This window comes from Xenopus tropicalis, chromosome 9, assembly GCF_000004195.4.
Source record: "Xenopus tropicalis strain Nigerian chromosome 9, UCB_Xtro_10.0, whole genome shotgun sequence".
In the NCBI taxonomy this organism is placed as follows: Eukaryota; Metazoa; Chordata; class Amphibia; order Anura; family Pipidae; genus Xenopus; species Xenopus tropicalis.
In genome coordinates this window covers 65,855,551-65,880,574 of record NC_030685.2, presented here as the reverse complement: position 1 = coordinate 65,880,574, position 25,024 = coordinate 65,855,551, and the positions used below count along the sequence as shown (strand labels likewise).

The 25,024-nt window shown below is 39.4% G+C and overlaps 1 protein-coding gene across 1 annotated transcript in view; it reads right to left on the bottom strand.

Annotated features, from left to right (window-relative positions):
* The window catches only part of agps (alkylglycerone phosphate synthase), a 136,311-nt gene that overhangs the window by 28,698 nt on the left and 82,589 nt on the right, over positions 1 to 25,024 (bottom strand). The window contains 4 exon segments of the mRNA NM_001126829.1: positions 734 to 803; positions 8,787 to 8,899; positions 11,868 to 11,944; positions 17,514 to 17,565. Of these exon segments, the coding sequence (NP_001120301.1) occupies positions 734 to 803; positions 8,787 to 8,899; positions 11,868 to 11,944; positions 17,514 to 17,565 (312 nt within the window).

The window sequence follows — 25,024 nt, the reverse complement described above, 5'->3', positions numbered from 1 at the left end:
CCTTAGATTGTAAGCTCCTCTGGGGCAGGGGATGAGGTGAATGAATTTCTGTAAAGAGAAATATGTTGGCACTATGTAACTAAAGAATAATAATAATTATTTGGACCTGTAGCAGGCAGAGCCAAGGCAAGAGGATTTCAGTCTTTGCTTTTAAAGATATCCACAAATAATTTCTAACAGGGTAATTTTAGTCTTTCTGGGATCACACCTAAGGGCTTTGGCACACGGGGAGACTAGTCTCCCTCAACAAATCTCCCTTGTCGTGGGCAACTAATCTCCCCGAAATGCCATCCCACCGGCGAGAATGTAAATTGCCAGTGGGATGGCACACGTGACGCCGCGATTTCCCCAAAATCGCGGAACTTGCCTTGAAGTTGCCCCGTGTGCCAGAGCCCTAAGAAAGCCAAAGAAGGCCTGGGTGGGACCGTAATCTTCTAATGATACTATGATAATAGGATCTGTTTCATGTATGAGATGGTGTTAAGGCCCCAAAGGATCACTGTGTCTATTCAATCAATCACTTTTTCCTATCCTATCCTATTTGCACATCCTGAACTAATAAGACTTTATGTGGATTTGATGGGAACGAAAAAGGTGATGGCATCTGTTTAAAATGAAAGGCAAATGTGTCCGACAAATGTTCAGGACCTCAGTTCAATAGCTTTTGTGGTCAGAGCATGTCAATACTCACGCTAATGACAAGACAAAAAGGGGAGGAAAATAAGTGACCTACCCGAAGGTAAGCAATGACAAATGTCAGCATGTAGCCTCTTTGTCCATTATCTTCGCCTGCTGCCAGGCCGCTGCAATTGTAAAGATAGTCAATGATTAACTTCGGATTTATAGGAATCATTAACACACTGCCGCCATTGTGCTGCCATACAAAACTCACAATCACAGGACAAAAAACGCTAGAGACAAATAATAAAGGTAGACTTCTATCCAACACAAGTTCAACAGCAACTTGCAAATCTGAATTGCTAATTCTTCTTCAGACATTCTTTTTATTCCTGCTCTAATAAAACATTGTCTAAAGAGATAAGGCTTTAACATGAGAAACTATTGCTCAGTTATCAGAGATATATTTATTCCTTCAGTGTCAGTCCACTGCACTGGGGACTGGGCCAGCAGGACACCTCAAAAACCCCAGTGGCCCCCAGCCCTCATGGACCCTGCTGAACAAGGTCCACTCACCTAGGATGCTGCAGATGCTCCCCAGTTCATGGTCACCCCCTCTCACCCAATCGCAGTTGCTGGTTAAGGAGGAAGGTGGTAAAAGGTACACTATGCAGCGCGGGAGGGACCTCGGGAGGGCGGGGACTTAAATATGGAGGGACCTTGAGGTGCTATATATATATATAATTGTGTGTCCACACTCTAAACCAGTCCAATAAATGGATAGCACACCAGGTTGCATCAATACCTACTCTTTATTCCATGAATCGCATGGTTAATAAAGAGAAGATATTGATGTGACCTGGTCTGCTAGTCCTTTTTATATGTGTGAGTATATATATATATATATATATATATATATATATATATATATATATATATATATATATATATATATATATAATACGTTGATGTCAAAACAACCCTTGTATTTTTTTAAGGTTTCAAAGATTTTAAGATGCCTTAAGGCATGGTGCTTGTAAAGACCCATTATGCAGACCTTTCTGGATATTAGATCCCATACAAACGATCCTTAAAATGACTCTAACACCTAGAAGTTTCTGTAATGAAAGCCAGTCCTAGCGGGTAATATATTCTAGCAGGTCAGCACTGATGCAATTAGGTTTAGGACACCCCCGTTGGCTTCAGCTATGCATTATCAATGTTCTTTGGAAAACAAAAACTGGTGATTTACACTTTTAATTGCAATTTTTAAGAAATGACTGCTTCCTTACAGGCTTCCCTGAGTTCCATTAATATCTGGAGGTACCTTGAGAAATTCATCTGGGATATTATTTACTTGAAAAGAGCGAGAAAACCAAGTTTACAATAGAATTGAGGTAAATGGCAAAGCCTGTGCCATTTCCAGACTCACACTGATAGCTAGGGCTGACCATTAGTGCACAGCGAGGATCCTTACTGTTCAATCTAAATGGAGCCTACAATGGGAACATTTATCCACCTTACCAATCGCAGCTTCTGCTCAGCTGGCCGCCGCGCATGGAAACACTGAGTGGGAAAGTTCACAACTTCTCTAAAAGTAGTGCGAGTTCCCCGCAGATCAGCCCTCATATAAACTGCCCTAATTAAAAGAGTTTTGTGATGTTCCACAGCACGCACACAGGGGTCTGCCATCCATTAAAGGCTTCATCGACAGTTGACTCAGGCACTATATCAACTCCATAAAACAGAAATGCCTGCCTCCTTAGGATTAATACTGTAAGTATAAGATATTTTATTCCTGATAGTTTTCCCATCTAGGCTGCAGCTTGAAAATTATGTTGCCTCTTTAAATTTAGATCTTTATTTATATCTTTCCAAATACGCTGTTGCATTTTACAGCACCATAAAGTAGGGGAAAATCCGCTTTAGAGTGAAGCTCAGACCAAACACTACACAGCGGGGGCACTCGTATTTCTATATTACGGCAAAGGGGGGGGGGGGGGGGAATAAAGAATAAAAATGTGTTAATGTATTGGACTAAATAGATAAACGATGGATCTATGAACCTGGGTAACGATCAAAGCAATATGACAATATATATAATAAATATATACAATATTATAGGGGGAGAAGTGAATTACAGGTCAAATATGAAATGTATTATAAGAATTTAATTTAATGGGGGAGTGAATTACAGGTCGAAATTTATTGTGTGAATTTTCTCACCCTTTTCTGATGCTAGAATTGAAATATTAACTGTGAATCCTTAATCTTCCTAATCATGGCCTGATTAATGTGCATTTATGGGATTACTGTGGGTGCCTATGGACAACAGCGCACGCATTCTTAGTTTAAAGGAGCAAATACAGACCATTATTCAGCATAAGCCCCAAGAACAGAGTTTGTATGTTTTACCAAACAGTACTGACAAAGTAATACTGAAGACTACTGTCTGGTACGTTTCTTCAAAGGTGATAGGATCAGGAGTTGCTAGGTATATGTGATTAGTTTAATGCAGGAAAACGTAGCAGCTAATTGCGGCTGCTAGGGGAGCTGCGGGGCTTCCATAATAAATGTCAGGTGTAAATTCAAAGTCAGGTGTAAGTAATTGAAAGATATATTTCGAAGCCCTTCAAACTGGGTTTTTAGGCTAATGCCACACAGCGTATTCTCGGAGAGCAGAAAAACAATTGCAAGAATACACCCCACCTGTGCCTGCATCCGAATGAATGGAATTCGCTCGGGTGCAGGCACATGTAGCCGATAACCACCAAAAAACGCGAGAATTCATATTTTTGGTGGATTTCAGCTATATGTGCCTGCACCTAAGCATATTCCATTAATTCGGGTGCAGACACAGGTACGGGCATTTTTGAGCGTATTCTCGGCAAGCTTTTTTCGGCTTGCCGAAAATACGGTCCATATGCTACTTGGGGGATTAGCCTTAACTATTGCCTTGTCTCTATTAAAGGGTGTCATGGAGGCAGCCCCATACAAACTGCAGTCCAAATTTTGGGTTCCCATCAATAGGTTAAATAGTTATTGCCAGATGGAACGGGAGTTAGTAAGGGTAAAAAAATGAAAATCATTGATGGACAATTATCTATTTTAAACCCACATTAACTATGGGAGTGTGTTCCATCTCTGCTTATTTATGTGGAGCGATCATTCCTGAACTGTTGTGCTCCAAATATAACAAAAACAAATTCTAACTATACCACAGAGTTTCTTCCAATGCATATAGTTTCCCTCCTGTCATTTATCAAGCGCTTGCAGAAACAATAGTGCTCTTATGCAAGATGCAGATGCCTACATGTGATGTTTATTTTATTTCAGTCATTCGCCAGGGGAGTGCTATATAGGTGTCACACCACATGAAACTACTCTTTCGCCTACTTCTAAACATAATGCTGAACACATGCCTGTACTTAGTTTAGGTCGAATTTGACATGTTAATAAAAACCCAATTGTGGGGAAAAAAGATAAAGTAATCAAGGGCAGAAAACATAAGCAAGTTAAAGAACCCACTCCAATTTTCTGATATGGCTGTACATGATCTTTGCATAATAATAAATCAGCCCCTTAGTGGTTTAACCTTCCAATGAGCTAAGGGGGCCCATGGCAAAAACTTTGGCCTCAAGGGGTGGGACTTGAATATAAGGTGTATGAAACCCTCTAGTCTATGCCATAAAACACAGTTCTCAGTATCAGTCCAGAAAAGGACATGTGTAGGCAGCACTGTCACATTTGCAGAGGTCAATTTCATAGATAAAAGTAGACTGTGTACTCATTAAGACATAAAATACAGTGTTTCATGTTTTCTTCCATTAAAATTGTATCACTCAGATACAACTTTAATTTAATTGTATCTTTAATTTGGTATCTTATATGCCATCGTATAATGAACTATAGTTAACAATAACATTAAGGCTAAGGTCAGACATGGGGGTTTTGCCGCAGTGCTGAACATGTCAGTAATGCCCAATACTGCTTGTATCTCATACTATTTATTTTAATAGTCTGACATTAGCCTTCAGCTAAAGCCACACATTGGGATCCGTAGGAGCTGATTGTGCAGGGTCGGACTGGGCAAGCGGGACACTGGGAAAAAATCCTGGTGGGCCCCACTAACCCAGGACTGATCCCCGCCAGGCAGCACTGGCCCTCCACCCCGGAACTCCCTTCCCTTATTGCGCCTAGGTAAGTATGAGGTATGTGAGCTCAGTGGGGTGGGTGGTCAGCGGTGGCCCCTTGGGGAGTCCATGGAGTTGCAGCTCCAGTGGGCACCGCACACCCCAGTCCAACCCTGTGCAAATAGTTGGATAAAAATAGGTTTGACTGTTTAAAACGGGTCAGGCAACATCTCAACACGGCACTGGCTTTGCAGCTATACAACAGGCTTTAAGCAGGGGGACAAGCAATACACACGTATTTACTGCCGAAACCCCTTACACTTTGAGATGTTTCCTGCAATTAAACACAAAGTCAAATTACCAGCTTATAAAAGATGATTTGCCATTTTCTTTTACTAACTTCAGCTACACATTACTAAACTCTAATGCTCTACAATAACATGCCTAATATGTCACACGGAGAGCACATTTACAACTACGTTAATCTTCCGTGCTACCCAATGATGAGCTTCTCAGCCTGCATGAAAAGGGAACAGGCCGGATAAACTTTATAAGCAGGCAAGTAAAACTGAGTTGTAGCCATACTTCTGGATATTTATAAATTTATATTAAATAGAGAAATATCAACTCTTAATTATAGTATCAAAAGCTTTCACTCTTTAGGATTACAGCTGCGGCCATGAGGTGCTTGGAGAATACAGTGTATGTGATCCAGAGCGCACAGCGATCATGAGAATGAAAGACAAACTGATAATTATTTTAATTACTCTGCAAAGGGCTGATCAAGATTGATCCAGTGTATAATTGCCTACCTGCTGGGTGCTCTTATAACACCCAAATGGTTTCATAATCTGCGTTTGAAGGATGGTTAAACTTCTGTATCTAAGGTCAACTTCGTAATAATATCAGCACACACAGAATGTAAAATTAAAAATGTTATCCTGATATAGCAAGATAAAGGCTGAAAAGCTCACACATTGAATGGGAAACCCGTGAAATGGAGGCGGGGCAAAAAAAAAAAAAAAGCCGTATGAACAAATGCCATTTCGGCTGTGGTTTCCATCGATCAGGAGCACAATCAATCAAGGCAGACAGAGAGAGAATTCCCCATCATTACTCAGCCTGTTACTGAAGTGAAATGTTTTCTGTCCCTTTGTAGCAGCACAAAACAATTAGTGACAGGGGGTGGGCTATTGATCATTCATCAAACCTTCATGATTACAAAGTTGCCTTTTTTAAGGCACACAGTATCTGGCACTGTGGCGGCACAACTCGATATTAAATATTAACTTTCCTCACCTTGCCGCCTTCTGTGCCTCTACAAGGAAATATTAGCTTTAATCCAGATATGTGACAGTGGCTCGGGTTATAAAGGTTCTATAGATTAAGGGCATTCACTCACGGCTGGCCATAGGATTATATATCTAAAATGTGGAATCTGGTGATGTTTCTTTAAGATATTTGGGAGGCCAAACTGAAATGTTGGTGCTTTAGACAAAGCATTATTATACAGGTATAATTATCCAGAAAGCTCAGAATTAGGAGAAGGCTAACTCTCATTTTAATCAAATAATTCACATTATTAAAAATGATTTCCCTTCTCTTTAATAATAAAACCGTGCCTTGTACTTGATCCCAACTAAGATATAATGAATCCTTATTGGAGGAAAAAAATCCTATTGGGTTTATTTAATGTTTCAGTACATTTAACAGGAATACAGTATGGTGATTTAAATTATGTCAAGACCCCTTATCTGGAAAACTGCAGGTCCCTAGCACTCTGGATAATGGGTGCCTTACCTGTACCTGATGACACTTTAATTTATTAGTGTTATTACAGTTCCTTAAAGAGAATGAAGCCTAAGTGAAATGTGATTTAGGGTAAATTATACACTAATCAATACACAGAACACATGCATTCAGTGCAAAAAAAAAAAAAAGGACAAATGAAACCTACAACTGGACAGCTCCAATCTGATGAGTTCCTTAAAACAGTTCCAGGTTCTATCATGATTTCCCCATAGACCACAATGGGCATTTGATGAGATTCATCTTCCCTATTACCCTGAATGGTGCACAGCATTATCAAAATATAATTTAGGATAGTAAAACAAAAACACACATACGCACATAGGATTTCAAGAAGCAAAGCTCATGAAGACAGAGCTCTGAAATGATATCTTGTGTACTTCCGCTCCCAATAACCCCAATGATCTAGGGAATAGGAGATGTGAGCACGCTTTGCTAGCTCCAATTAATTTTCATTAAAGCATTGTGCGGAGTGGCTCATCGGCAGCCTCAGCTGTTCCCTCTCCACTGGGAAAGGCAACTCTATTTATGATACCAGAGGAAATCCTCCCGCAGTCGGACCAGATAGAAAGGCCACCTTACACCAATGAAATCATTTGCCCAAAAGCAATGTCTTCCATGAATGATTCTACCTCTGATCTCACAGTGTTGATTAATGAAGCGCCGGTGTCACTTAAGACGGATATGCCGGAGCGACAGGAGAGTGAGAGCAATCACCCTTGTAGCACCACATCTGACACAGGACAAATGACTCTGTGTATAATAAATATTCAAAACGGCAACAAAACGCAGAATGGTGGTGTGGATGCACACGGTGCTCCCCTACAAACAGCAGGAGACTGCTGGTCACAGTTTGAGACTGTTATTGCTCACTGAGACAGCCATATGCCTTCAGACTCTTTAACACCATTTGAATAAGTGTAAATACCGCTCCCTAATAATACAGCAGAGCAATGCCGCTGTGCACTGTTTAGCAATATGGGATAGAACCTTGGAATGGGACAGTATGGCAGCTGTGGAAACAAAGGCTTTTTTTTTTTAAACCCATTATATCATCCCAAGTTGGATAGAATGCAGAATGTAGTCAGGCTGATAAATGACTGAAAGCCTTTTCTACATTAAATATTCATTTTACAAAATAATTGTAAAATGTTACACCCAGCCGTACCCACCTTGGTCACTTCAAGTGAAGTTTAGACAATACATATTCATTAACACCCTAATCCAGGGAAGGAAACCAACTTTCGCTGCTAAAATGTCCAGGTTATTGGCATGCCCTATAAGCATAAAGTTTACCCGCTGGGCAGATGCTGATCACACCCCGAAGAGCAGACACATTTTTTTTACCCTTATTGGGGCTCAGCAGTGTAAAGCAAGGTTTTCTGTTTAAAACCAGAGAAGTGAGCCTATATGAGGATTTTTTCAAATATGGCGACTAAATTATCATAAGTATGCAAAACAACAGGAATCCTGAGAAGGAACCCAAGTTTCACTCTCTAAAATTTACCTTACAGGTATGGCTCACCCACTGTGTTCAACAGGACTGCTCCCCAGATGCCCTAACAGAAAAACTACATGTATACAGCATTGCAGAACATGTTGGGAGCTTTAGAAACATGTGTTAATAGTAATAATGTATATTACTACCCAAGAAAAATAATGCTCTCTATGTGAATGCTTTTAGACACTGTCATTCCTGCAGTTATAGACCCTTTAATAACAAGACAATGATGGAGTGTTTTCACTTTTTAATTAAAGTGGGCACAGGGAAACATGTTTAGAAACAAAACAAAGGGGGAGGCAGGGTGACAAACATCCAAAATAGGTCAAGTGATGGATAACTAAACAGCCAGAAAGACTGGAAGACACCTTGGCACATGCATTATAGTGCAGACATACAGTATTAAGGGAAAACTGACAGTTAAACGCACAGGCAGGCAGACAGAGAGACAGATCTGCATTATTAGAGACATGAATCCACAGGCAGCTAGACACTCATGCTTAGCCATACAGAAGCAGGCACCAAGCTCCAAATTGCAAGCAGGCCAAAATACTGACAGACGAACAGATGCCTGGACAGACAGCATACTAGTCAAGTCAACAAAGACACCCCAAGACAGATCTGGTCTTAGGAACACATGAAATAAACATTGGCACATAATGAACATCACACAGCTTTTATTACATGAAACATATAAAAGGACTATGATTCTAGGAAGCACGTACCCAAATTTAGCAGCAATATCGTACACTTGCTTCTCGTGCTGTAAGACTTTTTCCCGGTCACCCTCGAACAACAGGGTTGCAACACATAACTGATTTGGATCAAAGCCTTTAAACTGGAAAATAAAACATGGTTGAAGATGGATCCTAAAAGGGCTTTGCAAAAAACAGCAGTCCTATACGTGCTACTGACGTGTCACCAGTACAGCAACATGTGTTTAATATGAAAGTCACACATTCACTACTTGGTTTAAAAAAAGGGAAGATATCAAAATGCATTAAATATGTATGGGTTCTGCTATAAAATAGCTTTGCCTTAAGTGCTACAGCAGTAGGTCTCCACATAAAAAATTTAAACTTTTTCAGAACAGGCTTTATTGTTTCAATTCGCTGTAGAGTGCTGAAATCTTCTATTTCCAAACAGGAGTTACTGCGCAAAGACAGAAAATGTGTGTGTGTTGCAATTATGTCTCATACTCCTCTTATAAGCAGGAAAACCAGTTATAAGGTTTGCAGTAATGCAATTGCTAAAAGAATTCTCTAATGACAGATATTAAGTCAATGCCAATATGGCCATGACACTTTCTGAATAGAAAGGGAGCAAAATGGTGATAGACAGGATAGATGGCCCATTCCCTCCCCAAGTTAGTACCCAACTGGTTTGCCTATGGGCCAAACAGATTCAAATTTTGTGTGTTGCCATACAGTCACAGATCAGGATAGATAATTCTTCATCCAAGTCTTCCAAAATGCCGATTAGAGTAATATGGTCAAAATCTGGGCATGTATGGCTAGAATTAGATATTAACAAGTTTTGCCTAAACGATCTTCACAACCACTTTAATGAATATATTACCTTATAAATTGTGCCTAGTGATATCATCAGGTTTAAGGTTATAATATACAGTTTGGTCATTTCCCTATGGGACCAAACTGTAAATTATATCCTTATAAAAACGATCAGTTATCGGAGCTTAGTGATGTAATTTCTGTCACATGACAGATATTATAAGTCACCTTGGAAAGCACTTGGTCTTCAGCTTTGTGGTTTAATATGGCCGCAGAACTCCTCTGTGACTTATAATATCCCTATATTTTACTATAAGGGGTACTTTATTCACTGTATAATTATAGTTTATAGTTATAGTTAGTGATGTAATTTGTGCCACGTGACTCACTGAAACTTGTGTATTATAATAAATAATGTACCCCTGTTGTAAAATATGAGGACATTTGAAGTCATCTTGGCTATCCACCTTGTGCTTTTATGTGGTCAAGCAACTCCTTTGTGACTTATAATACCTTTATATTTTACAAAAAAGGTCCGTTATTCTCTATCTATATGTACACATATAAAGTCCCACTATCTGTAATTGGTTAGGACATGTGGTGTTTAGAGGGCTGTTCCTTTTCTCTATCTATTTGTTGGACAGAATTCTAGCATTGCCGTTACATAAATCAGTACTGCAACTGCACATCTTGTATGTAGGAAAGCTTGCCCGGAATCGCCATACACAAACTTTTACATTCAGCTATCTGAGAAATGGTGTTGGAGCAAACAAAGCTTGCCTCTGTGCAGCTGCTCATATAAAGAAACCTTCTGGTCAGACATGGACCCTCTCAATATACCATAAAAAAGGAAAACCCATCATGGATTTACAAATTGTGCTGCTTTGGTGCAATTTTTTTTTACCAAATATATACTTAGATACCGCTCTAAAAACATACCTGGGCATTACAAATAAACCCATACACTATTTATTTTATTTGATTAATTCCCTAAGCTGATGATGATATACAGAAAAGTGAAAGGATACACATCCTCTACTGATTTTAACAGGGGGGGTGAAGCCTTATTTGATTAAACAGTGCCGATATTAAAACCAGATTGGTGAAATAAGTAAATAAGGGTATCAGACATCAAAGCAGGGCAGGGGCTTCCAAAATCCATCCGTCACGTCGGCCAGGTTCTCAGATTAGTCTTAATGATCGGTATTTGTGGGGCTGCCGACGCTTTCATTTATTATGGAGAGTTTTCGCAGCGACACTGCTACTGGTGGAAATTGGTTTCTTTGTAGGTAATGAGACTTTTTATTGACTCAGCAGGATAATAGATGCCGTCGCACATGAACTTTCAAATCAATGCTCAACCGCTAGTTACAAAAAATGGCATTTTAGGTGGCTTTAAACCTGGGATTTTCGATGTAACAATTTGGATTTACTCACGCAGTAAAATAAGAAAACTAACTACTCTCACTTTACAGCCGCTGTGAACTTTTTTTGATATGTGCAGTACAGTATGCGTAGGTGGAGGGGGGGTACGGCATATGCTTTTGCAGCCTGCTTAATGTTTAGAGATTTTGAAAAACGTTATTAAAGAAACAGTTCAGTGGAAAAATAAAACTGGCTAATAGATAGGATGTGCAAAATAAAAACTGTTTGTAATATAGTTAGTTAGCCAAAAATGTAATCTATAAAGGCTGGAGTGAGCAGATGTCTTACATAATGGCCAGAACTCTACTTCCTGCTTTCAGCTCTCTAACCTCTTAGTTCAGCGGTTCTCAACCTAAGGGTCGAGACCCCTTTGGGGCTCGAACAACCCTTTCACAGGGGTCGCCTAAGACCATTGGAAAACACATATTTCCGATAGTCTTAGGAATAATTTTATGGTTGGGGGTCACCACAACATGAGGAACTGTATTAAAGGGTCGCGGGCATTAGGAAGGTTGAGAACCACTGTCTTAGTTAGTTAGTGACTTTATGGGGGCCCACATGGGACATAGCTGTTCTGTTAGTTTGCTTTTGATCCTGAGCACACAGGCCAGATGTCATGGATTGGCTACTGACTGCTAACAGCTTAGAGAGCTGAAAGCAGGAAGTAGTGTTCTGGCTATTATATTAGACATCTGCCTTTATAGATTAAATTTTTAGCTAACTATATTGAAAACATTTTTCATTTTGCACAGCCTATTTATCACGTTTCATTTTTACACTGAACTGTTCCTTTAAGATTAGGAGAAAAACGTTCCAAAATAAGAAGAAAAATAAAATAAATAAAAAAAACACAGAGAAAACAAACTGTACCTTTGTGATGTAGAATTTTTTTAACCCATCCAAAAATGAAGTAAAAATTGAGGCCACCTGAGGTTTAAGAGCATGCCCTGCAAAAAAAAAATAAATACATGCACCAATAAATGAAATTTAAAGGAATAAAATGCTGCAATGACAGTAACCGTGACAAATATTTTGCAGCTCATTTATACGACGGAAAGCACAAAGCATTTAGGGCAGAGAAAGGCAAATGTGGGTGTTCCAGCTGAGCGCCTAGGATACCCCTGCCCGGCATGGTGCAGCAGAAGTAGCCAAGGTTGCCGCTCTAGAGGAAGAAGGGGTGTCCATTCCTTTGCTGACAGACGGCCATTGAATTGAGCTTAAATGGTTTTTTCTTACCTTCTGGCAGCAAATGGCTTATCTTGGTATCGGCAATCATGCGAAAGCACCAGTTCCTCATATTAAAAACCCAAGGAGGCATTGATGTCATTTTACAACAAGTAAGAAAATGAAGGCAATCATCGTATTAGTTGCTTAGGATTTTAGCACCTGTTAGTAAATCAGACACTTTTTATAAATATTCTATATATAATATGATGCAAAACAGATTTTCACAGGAACAGTTACAACGAAGAAGTGGTGCTTTGCTAACATAAAAAAATTAAACAAAACATAAAAGTAAAAATAAACTTGCAGGTTTCCAAGTACTACAACAGCAATATCAGGAACACATCTTTTTCTCTCTACTGGAAAAAAGATTAACTTGACGAAACACACTCTATACTTCTAGGGAAATGCTGGCTTCCCAACCAATATTTGTTAACGAGCCCCACACAACGCAGAAACCCCTAATATACCCTTCACTGTAATCTGTTCCTTCAAAAAGTATGAATAAATACCATTTTATATGCTGAAATCCAGCTTCAAAACTGTTCTTCTCTTTCTGCATCATTTGAAATCCTGGCAGAAGAGGAGGGGCTAAAACATTGATTTTACAAGCTGTAGCAACTTCTCCACAGCTTACAGACGGAATGCAGGAACTACATAACCCACAATCCATTGCACTGTAAAAGTGTAAACACTTGGAGCCACAGCTTTGCACAACACATGTCTTTACTGTATATTTGTGTGTGTGTTTTCTATGTACATGCATGTGTAATTCAGACAATTACTGAAGCTCTTAAATATACAGAAATGGGATTCACTATCTGGAAACCCGTTACACAGAAAGCTCTGAATTACAGGAAGACCATATCCCATTGAGTCTATTTTAAGCATTTAACTCTAATTTTCAAAAATTATTTATTTTTTCTCTGTAATAATGTAATAAGTGCCTTGATGGTAACTAAGAATACATATTGGAGGCAAAACAACCCTATTGGCTTTATTTATTGTTTAAATTATTTTTATTAGGCTTAAAGGAGAAGGAAAGGCTAAGTCACTTGGGGGTGCCAAAATGTTAATCACCCCCAGTGACTTTAATCGCCTACCTTGTACCCCAGGCTGGAGAAAACCGCACCAGCCCGGGGTACCTGTAGCGAGCATCTCCTCTTCCGTGTTCGCACTTGCACAGTAGAGTGAAAAGCTGAACTTTAACAAAAAAGTCGGCATTTCACTCTACTGCGCATGCGCCGGCCCAGGGATTTTGGCGGCAGAGCGAACATGGAAGGAGGAAGCGCTACGCTACAGGTACCCTGGGCTGGTGCTGTTCTCTCCTAACAGGGGCACCGGGCTGGGTACAAGGTAGGCGATTAAAGTCACTTGGGGGTGCCTTTCCTTCTCCTTTAAAATATGGTGATCCAAATTATAGAAATACCCCTTACCTCGAAAACCTAGCATACTAAATAATGCATCTCATTCCGGACATCTTGAGAGCTTAGTGAGCTTTAGGCTAATAAAAGGCAGCACCTGGCAAACCATTTCTATCAAACTTTGTTCTCCTGGCTACAAAGTTCTTTTAGATACTTTTTGGGGTTGAAATCAATGTGTAAAGCAGTGTTGTTTTGGAAAATGAGTTTTAGGTGCTAAAAAAAAAAGGACAAGTAAAGCAAAACTACTAGTGAGGGCCAGTTTGTCAGGCACACTCAAAAACAGAAGTCTCTAATCTTTGGCCCGCCATTGCATCAGTTCTTTTACATCTCTTTTTAGAGTCATTTATTTTATACAGCTATATAGATATGTGCTGTTGAACAATCTTTGGAGTACAGTATGTGTAGAATGTGCAAAAATTACAAAAATACACTTTAAAAATAAAACACCCCATTCAGCACATGAAGATAACAGAGACAGATAAAATATGAGTAAATGCTTATATTTAGATATGTATGCGCTTAGAAAGGAAATTTGTTATTAGGAATCGAGTTACCATCCCTAAGCACAATGAACACTAGAACTAATAATAAGGCTATGGCAGCACGCCCAAGGAAGGGGATGGCAGGTTTTATATTTCTACCATTATCTATAATGGGCACAAAATGATCACGGGAGTTGATGGTTTTAAATCATATTCAGGAAAAAGAAATTATGAAAAGATCTAATTCCCCCCAAAACCAATAAAAAAAAACAACGAAGCACCTGTGGGATGCACAAAAAAAGCAGAACAAATGTTGGAAATGGAATAACAGATACATGCATACCTAACCATAGATTCGTTTTTTAGTTTAAGCCCCACTAGGAGATACAATAACTGGCTACAGCACCCCCTGGAAGGTCTAACTTTTGATCAGGGCCCCACTAAGTGCATGAAATGAGTATAGATATAGGAAAATATTGTGAACATCAACACATTCACTCCAAATCTAATCCTACCTTGTCTTCAGTCTGTTACCTCTTACTAATTCTTGCCTTAAATAGCCATAGTACTCCGTACCATTCCCACATTTTGGGAACCACTAGAATATATACTCATGTTAGGCCATGGTCTAAGATTCTCACTGCTGGTTCCCAGGTGATTTGATAAACCCCAGCTTGGAACTGGAGTTGTGTGTCTTAAAATGGAAGCTGGAATGAGGTGAGGAATGTTCCTGTTGTTAGTGAATTAGGGCAGCATAAAGAGCATGAGTCAGTGTCACGACATTTCTAGTGGTATTGTGTACTAAGGAAAACTTCTACATGGACATTGAGCAGGAAGATTGAGAAGGGCCAGAAAGGCCGATGCTTAGCCTGGAAGGCCATTGAAGTTATTAGCTATAAACTATTAATCTACTAAACGGGAACAGCTACAGAAAGAAAGCTTGGTTTTACTGTCTTACAGTTGTGTGGTTTTAGTCATCAATTTGTTAAGAGGACTAACTGCAACAAACGTCCAGGTGCATAGGGTTGTTGCTGGCTATACAGTCCTCCAAAACAAGAGTATGGGGCTTAAAAATCAGAAAAATGTAACAGTCCAGGAGATTGTAGGTCAGTGCAACAGACAGTAGAGGGAACATGTAGATAATGACATAAATAATTAGTTTCTCTTATATGGGGGGGGTGAAATAAAGACATGATATCTGCTATATAAAAGCATAAAGGCAAGGGGTTAACCATGTTTCAGTTAGTGCTAAGACATAAAGATATTTTATTAGATCTAAAGTGCTCTTTTTACTCACACATGGCATTTTAATACATCAAGTCAGCAGTGGAGCTTTTCCAAAATTTTGTGAACAAACATAAACGACAAACACAACTGTAAACAATTAGCATTTTCCAAACTAAGTGCATTCTTGGCTGGGACACTTGGTGACAATAAGAAATCATGCACAAGCTAATATTCTGGCTCTGGATAAAACCCTTATTCAAAACTTATTGGAAAAGGAAATATAACTTATTTGCCTAGGTGTGAGACCATCACAATTGCTGCAATATACATTAATGCCAGGCATTCTATTTTCTATAGCCAGACAGAATAGTTGTTAAGGCAGTAATGTACAATACAAAAAGGGAACTCAATAATGAAACGTGTTCCATTTATTGATATGATAAAAGACGACAATTGTATTTCACGATATGCCTGGTTGGATCCAAGACAGGCCATTTTTTATATCTGAAATTCGGTGCTTTCAGACACTGACGTAAATACAGGGGAGGCAGTTGGTATCAATTCTCGTAGTTTGACAAGCACAGCAGTTATGCTGACAGCTGATGAGCAACAGCACACGTATGGGATCCATTATCTGAAAACACCTTATCCAGAAAGTCCTGCATTAAAGGAACAGTAACACCAAAAAATGAAAGTGTTCTAAAGTAATTGAAATATAATGTACTGTTGCCTTGCAATGGTAAAACTGGGGTATTCAGGAACACTACTATAGTTTATATAAATACGCTGCTGTGTAGCCATGGAGGCAGCCATTCAAGCTGGAAAAAAGGAGAAAAGGCACAGGTTACATAGCAGATAACAGATAAGACACCATTGTATTCTACAGGGTTTATCTGTTAGCTGCTATATAAGCTGTGCCTTTTCTTCTTTTGAATGGCTGCCCCCATGGCTACACAGCAGGGTTTATATAAACTCTATTAATGTTTCTGAAGCAAAACACACAACTTTTACCAGTGCAGGGCCGCTGTACATTATAGTTTAATTTCTTTAAAATATATACATTTTTTGGTGTTACTGTTCCTTTAAGGGAAGGCCATCTTCCATAGATTCCATTTTTAATCTAATAATTCAAATTTAAAAAAAATTATTTGCTTTTTCTCTGTAATAAAAAGAAACTGTACCTTCTACTTGATCCCAACTAAGATATAATAAATCCTTACTGGAGGCAAAACAATCCTATTGGGTTTATTTAATGTTTGAATCTTTGTACCTTAAGTCCACTAAAAAAATGTTTAAAGTACGGAAAGACCCCTTATCCGGAAAACTACATTTTGCAGGCATTCTGGATAACAGGTCCCATACATGTACCAATAAGGGGAGTTATCCCACAAGACATTTTATGTCATTGCTTTTAAAATCATGTCCTTGATATGCAACACATATAAATTCCAGCACGGTTACTTATTGCATTTGCTCAAGTATACAATGATACTTACCCTTATATATTGTGAGAGTATCTAATATGTAAGTGTGCCACCAAATAAATATTCATTAATGCTTTTACATATTACAAGAAAGACCTAATTAAAGAGAAAACACTATTGTACGTCATCCCTTTTTACATATAAAGCAGGCATTGGGCTTAATGTACCCAGTAGCAGCTGAAGTATAACCTTTTAGACTTTAAACTTTTTACTACCATAGTACATATAGGTCCTAAAATTAAAAGAACACATCTTAAACATTGCTCCTTTCTACTTTATGGGCAATTAGCCCAGATAAATTACTACAAAACTGCCATAAAACCTGCAGAGTAATGATACGAGTCTAGTTAATACTTTTAGAAGATGCCTCAATGGCTGCTGACCATTTAGGTCCATAAATGACACATTAGGGAGCAATGCATTTGTTGCCTTGGATAAATACAGCAAAGCCTGCTTGTTATTTTAAGATACAGCGCCCAATGAGGCTTCTGATTTTAAAATGACATATTAGTGAGGCACTCTGAAAGTTAAAATAATTACATATTGATTGGTATTGATTCAAACTAGTCTGTTAGCCTGATGGTACCATCCTCGGCAGTTTTCTGAAACATTAAGAAGATGAGGAGGAAGGATTAACCCAGCTCTTATATGTATAGGTGGAGGGTTCAGACTTACCAAACTGAAATTGTGCATTGTCCATAAGGCGAATTGAGGCAGGAGCGCATCTCTGTAAGACATTTACAAATGTGCAAATGTTAAACATGAGCCAACAGCCACAAAGCAAAAGTATAAATTAAACTGAAATCTCATTAATACTTAACCATGTTTGTTTTAAAAAAATTCTTAGGGGCAGATTTATCAAAATTCGAGATCAGAACTGACCACAGAAAAATGTGTCTACTTTCTATTCATTGCTATGGGATTTTTAGAAGTGTATTTATTGACGGGTGAAAGTTAGAGTTCACCATTTAACAAATACGCTTTGAATAATCCCATAGGAATGCATAGAAAGTGGGCAAATGTTTCTGTGGTCAGGTCTGATCTTACATTTTGATAAATCTGCCCCTAAGTGTACATCAGGTTTAAACTGAATTAAGAAGAGCCCCATGGCTGCTACCTATAACAAAATCCCTTTTAGTGTTTAAAGGGGATGTTTACCTTAATATCGACCATATAGACCTAAGCTTGGCAATCCTAATCTATTTTCAGCTTGTGGTCAATCACTGACCCATGCAACCATAAAACAGATCGACTGTGACAGTTCAGGGTTATTGTTATTTTGAATTGATTTGCTTCCAAACATGCTACATGTACAAGGGTGAGAGCAGTAGAACTAACTGTTTTGGAAGTGTTGGACTGGCCCACCAGGATACCAGGAAAACTCCCAGCGGGCAAAGGTGTAAGTGGGCCCTCCTGCTCCTGAACATTTGGCCTGTTTCATGGTCATTCCCTATTTTTGAATGGGAAGAAAGAGGAAAAATAGATGGAAGAATAGATGCTAGCATGTAATTAAAAGAGACCAGGAGAATAAAGAGGTTGGGTGAGGAAAGGAGGAAAAATAGTTTGGAAAGCAGGCCTAGGGTTTAAGGATTTCTGGTGGGCCCCCGGGTTCCCAGTCTGACACTGATTGTAGGGGAACTACCCCAAAAGTGAAGGAGACATAAGCCCATAGCGAGATTAGCTGCCACGATTAATCACGGCTACTGCAGGCGACTAATATCCCTAAAATGACTTTCCACTGGCAATAAAGTGAACCACCACTGGAAAGGCATACATGTCGCTGCATTTTACGAAGTTGTGCAAAGTTGCCTGCAGGAGGAGACTTTGGAAAAACGAAATCGTTGCATGTGCCTTTCTACCATCGATTCCCTTTGTTGCTGGTGGAAAGGCATTTTGGGAAGGTTTTTCATCCACAGAAGCAGAGATATAACCGCAGGCAACTAATCTCCCCATCGGACATCAGCCTTAAGGTAAGGGAAAATATAACGGCTTGTCTTGGAACCAAGGACTTGGATTATGTATTATCAGTAGTGATGGGAGAACCTGTCCTATTTCGCTGAAATTTGTGAAATGCGAAAATTCTCGAAACACACTGAAGTTGTGGCAACTTTTTTCCAAATTGTGCAATTTTTTTTTTTTTTTTTTTACAATACATTGGGAGTCTATGGGCATTTTTTTGTGGCGAACCTGCTAGAAATGTAGCTCAACACTAATCAGGGTCACACTGGGACCACCAGGACACCGGGAAAAATCACGGTGGGCCCCAGCAACCCAGACCCGACCCTTGCCTGCACTCCCCCTGCCCAACTGCTCCTCCCCTGACGCATTAAATTTACGCGCTCGGTGGAGGACTTGGGGTGGGGGGCCCTGCGAGGAGGGTTAGGGGGGCCCTTCACCCCCCCAGTCTAACCCTGTCGCTAATTATCAGTTAACCGTAGGACATGTTACTAAAAATGATTAAATGCATATTTAATGGAAAACTGTATCCCCATGCTACCATAATTTTCTATGTAAACTGCGGTTTTAGCTGCAGTTACAAAGCTCTCTGTGGGAACTGCAGCGGTCAAAACCTCCTACGCGGCTGTCGCTTCCCATTGCAACTATATGGAAGATAAACTGCCTAATCTTGGGGATGTCCAGAAACATTTCACCTGATCAAGCATATCATTTCAGTAATTACCAGCATATTCCATAAGTATCTCCCACTCATTTGAATAAGAACGGATGTCACGTGTGTAAAAACATTCTGAATGATTTCACCCATTAACTGTCAAAACACCTGGTGAGCCTTGGGACTTTAAGACTTGGCTCAAGTTTTTTTTTTTCCTGAACTTTACTATGAATATGAATGCATTAAAAGCCCTTAAAAGGCAGAAGGGTGTTCATACATCTCTAGCTTTGCTATAAAACATGAAAAAAATTAAGGGAACAACCATCGCTTCAAATTTTGACAGAGGCACTGAAAATCACTTCTTAGGTGCCTCTTAAGCTAACCTAGCACCAGGAATACCCAGTTTATTGGCATTGGTGCAGTCATAAATTCCCAGCCATGTAAGCAAACCTGCACACAGGTTATAGCCAAATTTCACACTCTTGTAAATCCAGAGACGAGTGATATAGAATTTTAGGATATGAAAATGAAATAGAAAAGATGGTAATAGAAATGATATATAAGCTCTATAGCCCCATGCACAAATGCTTATATAACCATGCCTGATTGTGGTGGGGTCCTCCTAGCACCTCCACAAAAAGCTTTTTCTTGGGTACAACCTAATCACTTTGTAGAGAGAATATACAAAAAACACCTCTACAACCTGTTATAAAGAAACAGCCTGATGATTATATGGGCTATAATCTAGTCAGGAAACAATCATTCAAGGCTGCTGAACACCACATCTGCAATGCCAATGTTTCCATCAACGGTAATGACAAACCATAACTGAAATGAGTATACCCCAAGCCTTTGGTGGATAAATACAGGAAGGCAAGTTAATAGCAGTTGTGATTTATAGACCAACTGGATGGGTGCTTCTTTTTTAACAGCCATAAGCCAACCTTGATAGTCAAGAACCAAACCTAGACTCCCATTAACTTGAATTTAGTGACCCCTAACGCTGCTTATTTCCTTGAATTACACAATGCACATTGCACGGAAATAGGAAGGAAAACAGAGTTTTTGAGATAATAAATCAACCGCATTCTGTTATACACTGATTTAACAGTGCCAGTTCACAGACCTCTGTATGGGTTTTAAGCCCACACACTAGGTTACTATGACCCAGGTACTACAGCTGTGTACATGTAAGCCGTGCCCTAATTTTGTGCACAACTGAAGACATGCAGACAATAAAGAAAGGCAAACAAGCCAAAATGCGCTCAGTTGCAAGATGCAAGCAGAGGCGCAACAAAATATAGGAACATAGGGATAGACAAGAAATATATATACCGTAGTCAAATTTTAAGAAAACGACTACATTTCACAAGATATCATATTGCAACAGTTTTTGGACCTTTAAATGGTAACCCCCAATAAATTTTCCAGCATTACCCCAATGCAAAAGCCCACCTGGCCCAGGACTACAAGCAGGAAAAAGAAAGTAATGCTGTGTGGGACTTACTATGGGGGCACAGTTTAGTTAAAGTTTTCAGTGAGGGCAGCTGGGTATGGGCCTGTGGACTAGGGCTAAAAGCAAAAAATCTACAGGAGGTGTTGGGGTTTACATTCCTTTTAGAACTGCTTCAAGAAAACAGTCCACCATCCCATCTGAAACCCACTTTTGACCTGCTGAAGAATACTGTGGCAGAATGGCACATGGGGTGTTTTGGCAACAGTGCTCACAATGTCGTATTTGTCTGTCATTGATTGCCATAAAAACCTAAGGAAAACAAGGTTAAAAACAGTTTATTTAGATTGAAAAATCAGCAAATATCAGCCCCCAAATGTATCACATATGGGGGTGTTCCTGGCCCCCTGGCATTGCCTTTCGGATGCCACCTCCCTCGCTAGTGCATAGAGCACTACTGTAGCTTTCTGCACTAGAAGAAGCAAAATTCAGATTTAAAAATTGTAATTTTGGCTCTTGAAGTTACCAGGAGCGGCTTTTTGCCACCCCTGGTAACTTGTGGGCTGCTGCCTGAGATGAGTTTCTCAACTCGCCTCATGGCAGCAATGCCGCTGATCACATACATAAACCAAGCTATCTGTACACTCACATGTATAAACTACATATACGGATACCTATACTATACATATACTGAGATCTATGCTTGTCCAAAAAATTATTCAAGCTACTCTTAAAGGAAAACTATACCCCCCAAACAATGTAGGTCTCTATAAAAATCTATTGCATAAACAAGGTCATATGTAAAACCCTGCTTCATCTAAATAAACCATTTGCATAAAAATATACTTTTTTAGTAGTATGTGCTATTGGATAATCCTAAATAGAGAATTGCCATTTAAAGAATTAAGGGCCACCTCCTGGGATCACAGGATTCCCAGTGCACACAAACAAGCCAAGACACACATACATGCTAGGCCCCATCAGCCAATGAATGGACAGAGTTCTGTCTTTTGCTTCCCCAACCTCACTGTCCTCACAGTGAAACCCCCCCTACGCTGCTTTAACTGAAAGTTCCGTTCCTCTAATCTAAAGAGGGGCCTCTGGTGCACTGATCGTTTTTATGGAAAAAAAGATCTCCCACTATCTGTCTATTATCCCCTCTAATGTACTTGTAAAAATAATCATGTCCCCTCACAAGCTGCACTGCATACTCAAGGTGAGGCCTCACTAAGGAGCTTTGAAGAGGCAAAATGTTGAAGTGATAGAATTCTACTTGATAGCATTCCTGTTAACACCCAAAGCAGTTATGATCCTAAACAGCAACCGGGCTAAAACAATTAAGCATTTGGCCTGTAAAACAAAACACTGATGCAATTGTAGGTTTTAAGATGGCAGTATTGTGTTGCAAGCCAAACATATTGAATCCCAATAATGGAAATCCTTGTTGTTCATTTATCTCTATTCCTGCTGCATTATAATTTCAAGGATAGACCAGCAGTATTGACATCTCCTAAAAGAGTAAAGGAGATTAAAAGATTGTATTTTTCAGTAAATGACTAATCACAATATGGTCCAATACTGCTGGGTTGAATAGTTTCTCACTAATAAACGGAAAAAATATGAAGAGTGACATTTAATGACTGCAGCATCCTTAGCTAGAAACTGCCACAACTGCCTGATATTTCCTTGGAATTGATGTCACAAGGACGTTTAAAGGACATGTAAAGCCCAAAACAAATGTAATCAGTAAACAGTAGTAAGGTTGCAGCATCCCCTTAATCACTTAGGATTCCTTCTCCTCCTCCAACCCACTCAACCCCTTCCCTCGGAAATGTACTATGGCTCTTGGCTAACTGAGCATGCTCAGTTCTTATCAACTCAGGTTACCAAACAAACCCTCCAGTCTAGCAGCCAATAAAGAGGTGGCACTGATGGTTTCCATAGAAACTCTACATGTTTTTTTTTCTCCTAACCTCTTGTAAATTCTGCCTGTGTAAGCCAGCAATCATTGCATGAACTTTACAGCACATGTGCTGTGTGCAGATGCTAATGTCACTGAAAATGAGTGAGAGTGTGTGTGAGAGAAAGCTCCTATTTGTTTTATGAAAATGTGATGGTGGAGGGGATATATGAAATACAAATGGTGTAGTTTGGGTAGGGGAAATGTGCCCAATGTATATACATGGTAGGAAAATGTAGGGTTTACATGCCCTTTAAGGTGTTTTAGCCACTCCCTACCAGAAAGATGAGAATTAGTTTACCCTAAGGGTAAAGACACGGCTACTAAAATAGACAATGCTGATCCGTTACTGATAATTGTCTCTACGTGTGTGATAGCAGAGGCAATTCTCAGTATTGTAAATGGCAGGGTATTTTCTGGGGTTTAGTAGTCATGACAAGTAGCTGCTACTAGTAGCTCTGTGTGTCTTCACCCTTACATTAATTCTTTGACTATACCATTGTTCCTTTTTCAGCTACAATATAATAGGTTATTTGGATTAAGTGTGGCAAGGTCTGAAGGGAAGGAGTCAAAGAAAGGAACATATACATGAGAATCCTACAATGGTTGCTCTCACATGGACACAAGATATGAATTTTACCCAAATAGATTAATAAATAACGAGGGTAAAAAATCTTAAAAGGACAGACAAAAAAAAGAGGGAACTAAGATCAACTAAGAAGCGAAAATAAAGCATTATAGACTAAATACTAGTGTGTTTGTATAAACAATATCCAACGCACTCCATATACATCACCAGCATGGCTGTAGTTCATGAAGACATAAATTACACAGATTAGTGGCACAGGAATGATTCCCATCAACAAGGCCTTGAACCAATGTCTGAACAGAGGGGGAAAGGAACAAAGGGAATACAAAGGACACCTCAGAAAAACCTACTGCCCATGGCACATAAGCAGACATGGGATGGATGTTTCGAGACATAATAGACCCAATGCATAGAGCCAAAGACAGGATGGCTTGGCTAAAGAATACAAATTACATAAGTGTTTATAGAACCTATACATACTATAAGTATGACAGGGCTTTAATAGGTTTGTAAAGCTGAATAGGTATGTGCAAAAGTAGGTTTTTAAAACTGTTAGAGATCTGTCCCAATAGGCTCAGCCCTTGTATGCTGCTAAAGGCATTTCCGATATTTATTAACTCTGGAGGTGAAGACGTATTGAATTCTTCTGTTTCAGTTTTGTGGTTTGTCAATATTCTAACCCTTAAGATATCTTGTGCTGAACAGTGCAGAATCAGCCGTTGGAAGGAGAAACACTTGCAAAGCCAAATTTCTCTATTTTTCCCCTTATTTGACAATGTGATGATATAACAGCCGTAAAGGTCCTTTTTACACAATGATCTTCCTCCAACACAATGGCACTTTCCGATGTCACACAAAGGTGAGAAAGAAGAGATGAGAATTCTGGGTAATTAAAAGTATGGATTTTCTCCCTATGGAAACAGTCATCGCCGCTGCGATTGTATCTAACACAAGCAAAGCTGGCTGATATTTGCTTCCAGTCTATTTCAGAGAAAAACAGAGCTGTGTATAATGACAGAGCGAAACCGTTTCTCTTCTCTGTCTACAAAATGCTTTATATTTTCAACTTCACATACAAAGCAAATACATGTTTATCAGCACGATCAAAGCTGTTCTTTCATTCAGACTCTGGCGGCATTCATCACTGTCACGGCGGCTTGAGAACAACGGTGGGAAGAAACGTTTATCTACAATCAGAGGAGAAGTAATTAATCATACTATGGTATGCCCTCCCCCCCCCCCCATTTTGGTTTGTAATCAACATTTTACTTTACTTTTCGGTGGTGTTAAAGCCACACAAGCTCTTAATTAGAGTAATCAGAACAAGCTGCATTTTCATCTTTGTTCCACGCTTGGCTGTGAATCGGCTCCGACGTATTTTTATAGTAATTGGAAACATTGCATTGGTGCTGATGTTTACACCTTACTCCACTAAACACAGGGGTTTAATCCTTTCTGTATCCAGAGTGAAAAAGATTAAATGCATGTATGAACCCTATGATCTCCGTGTATTTATCCAAGAGCTCTGCGTGAAGAATCTCTGGTTTAAGAGAACAATGGTTGGTGAACCCAC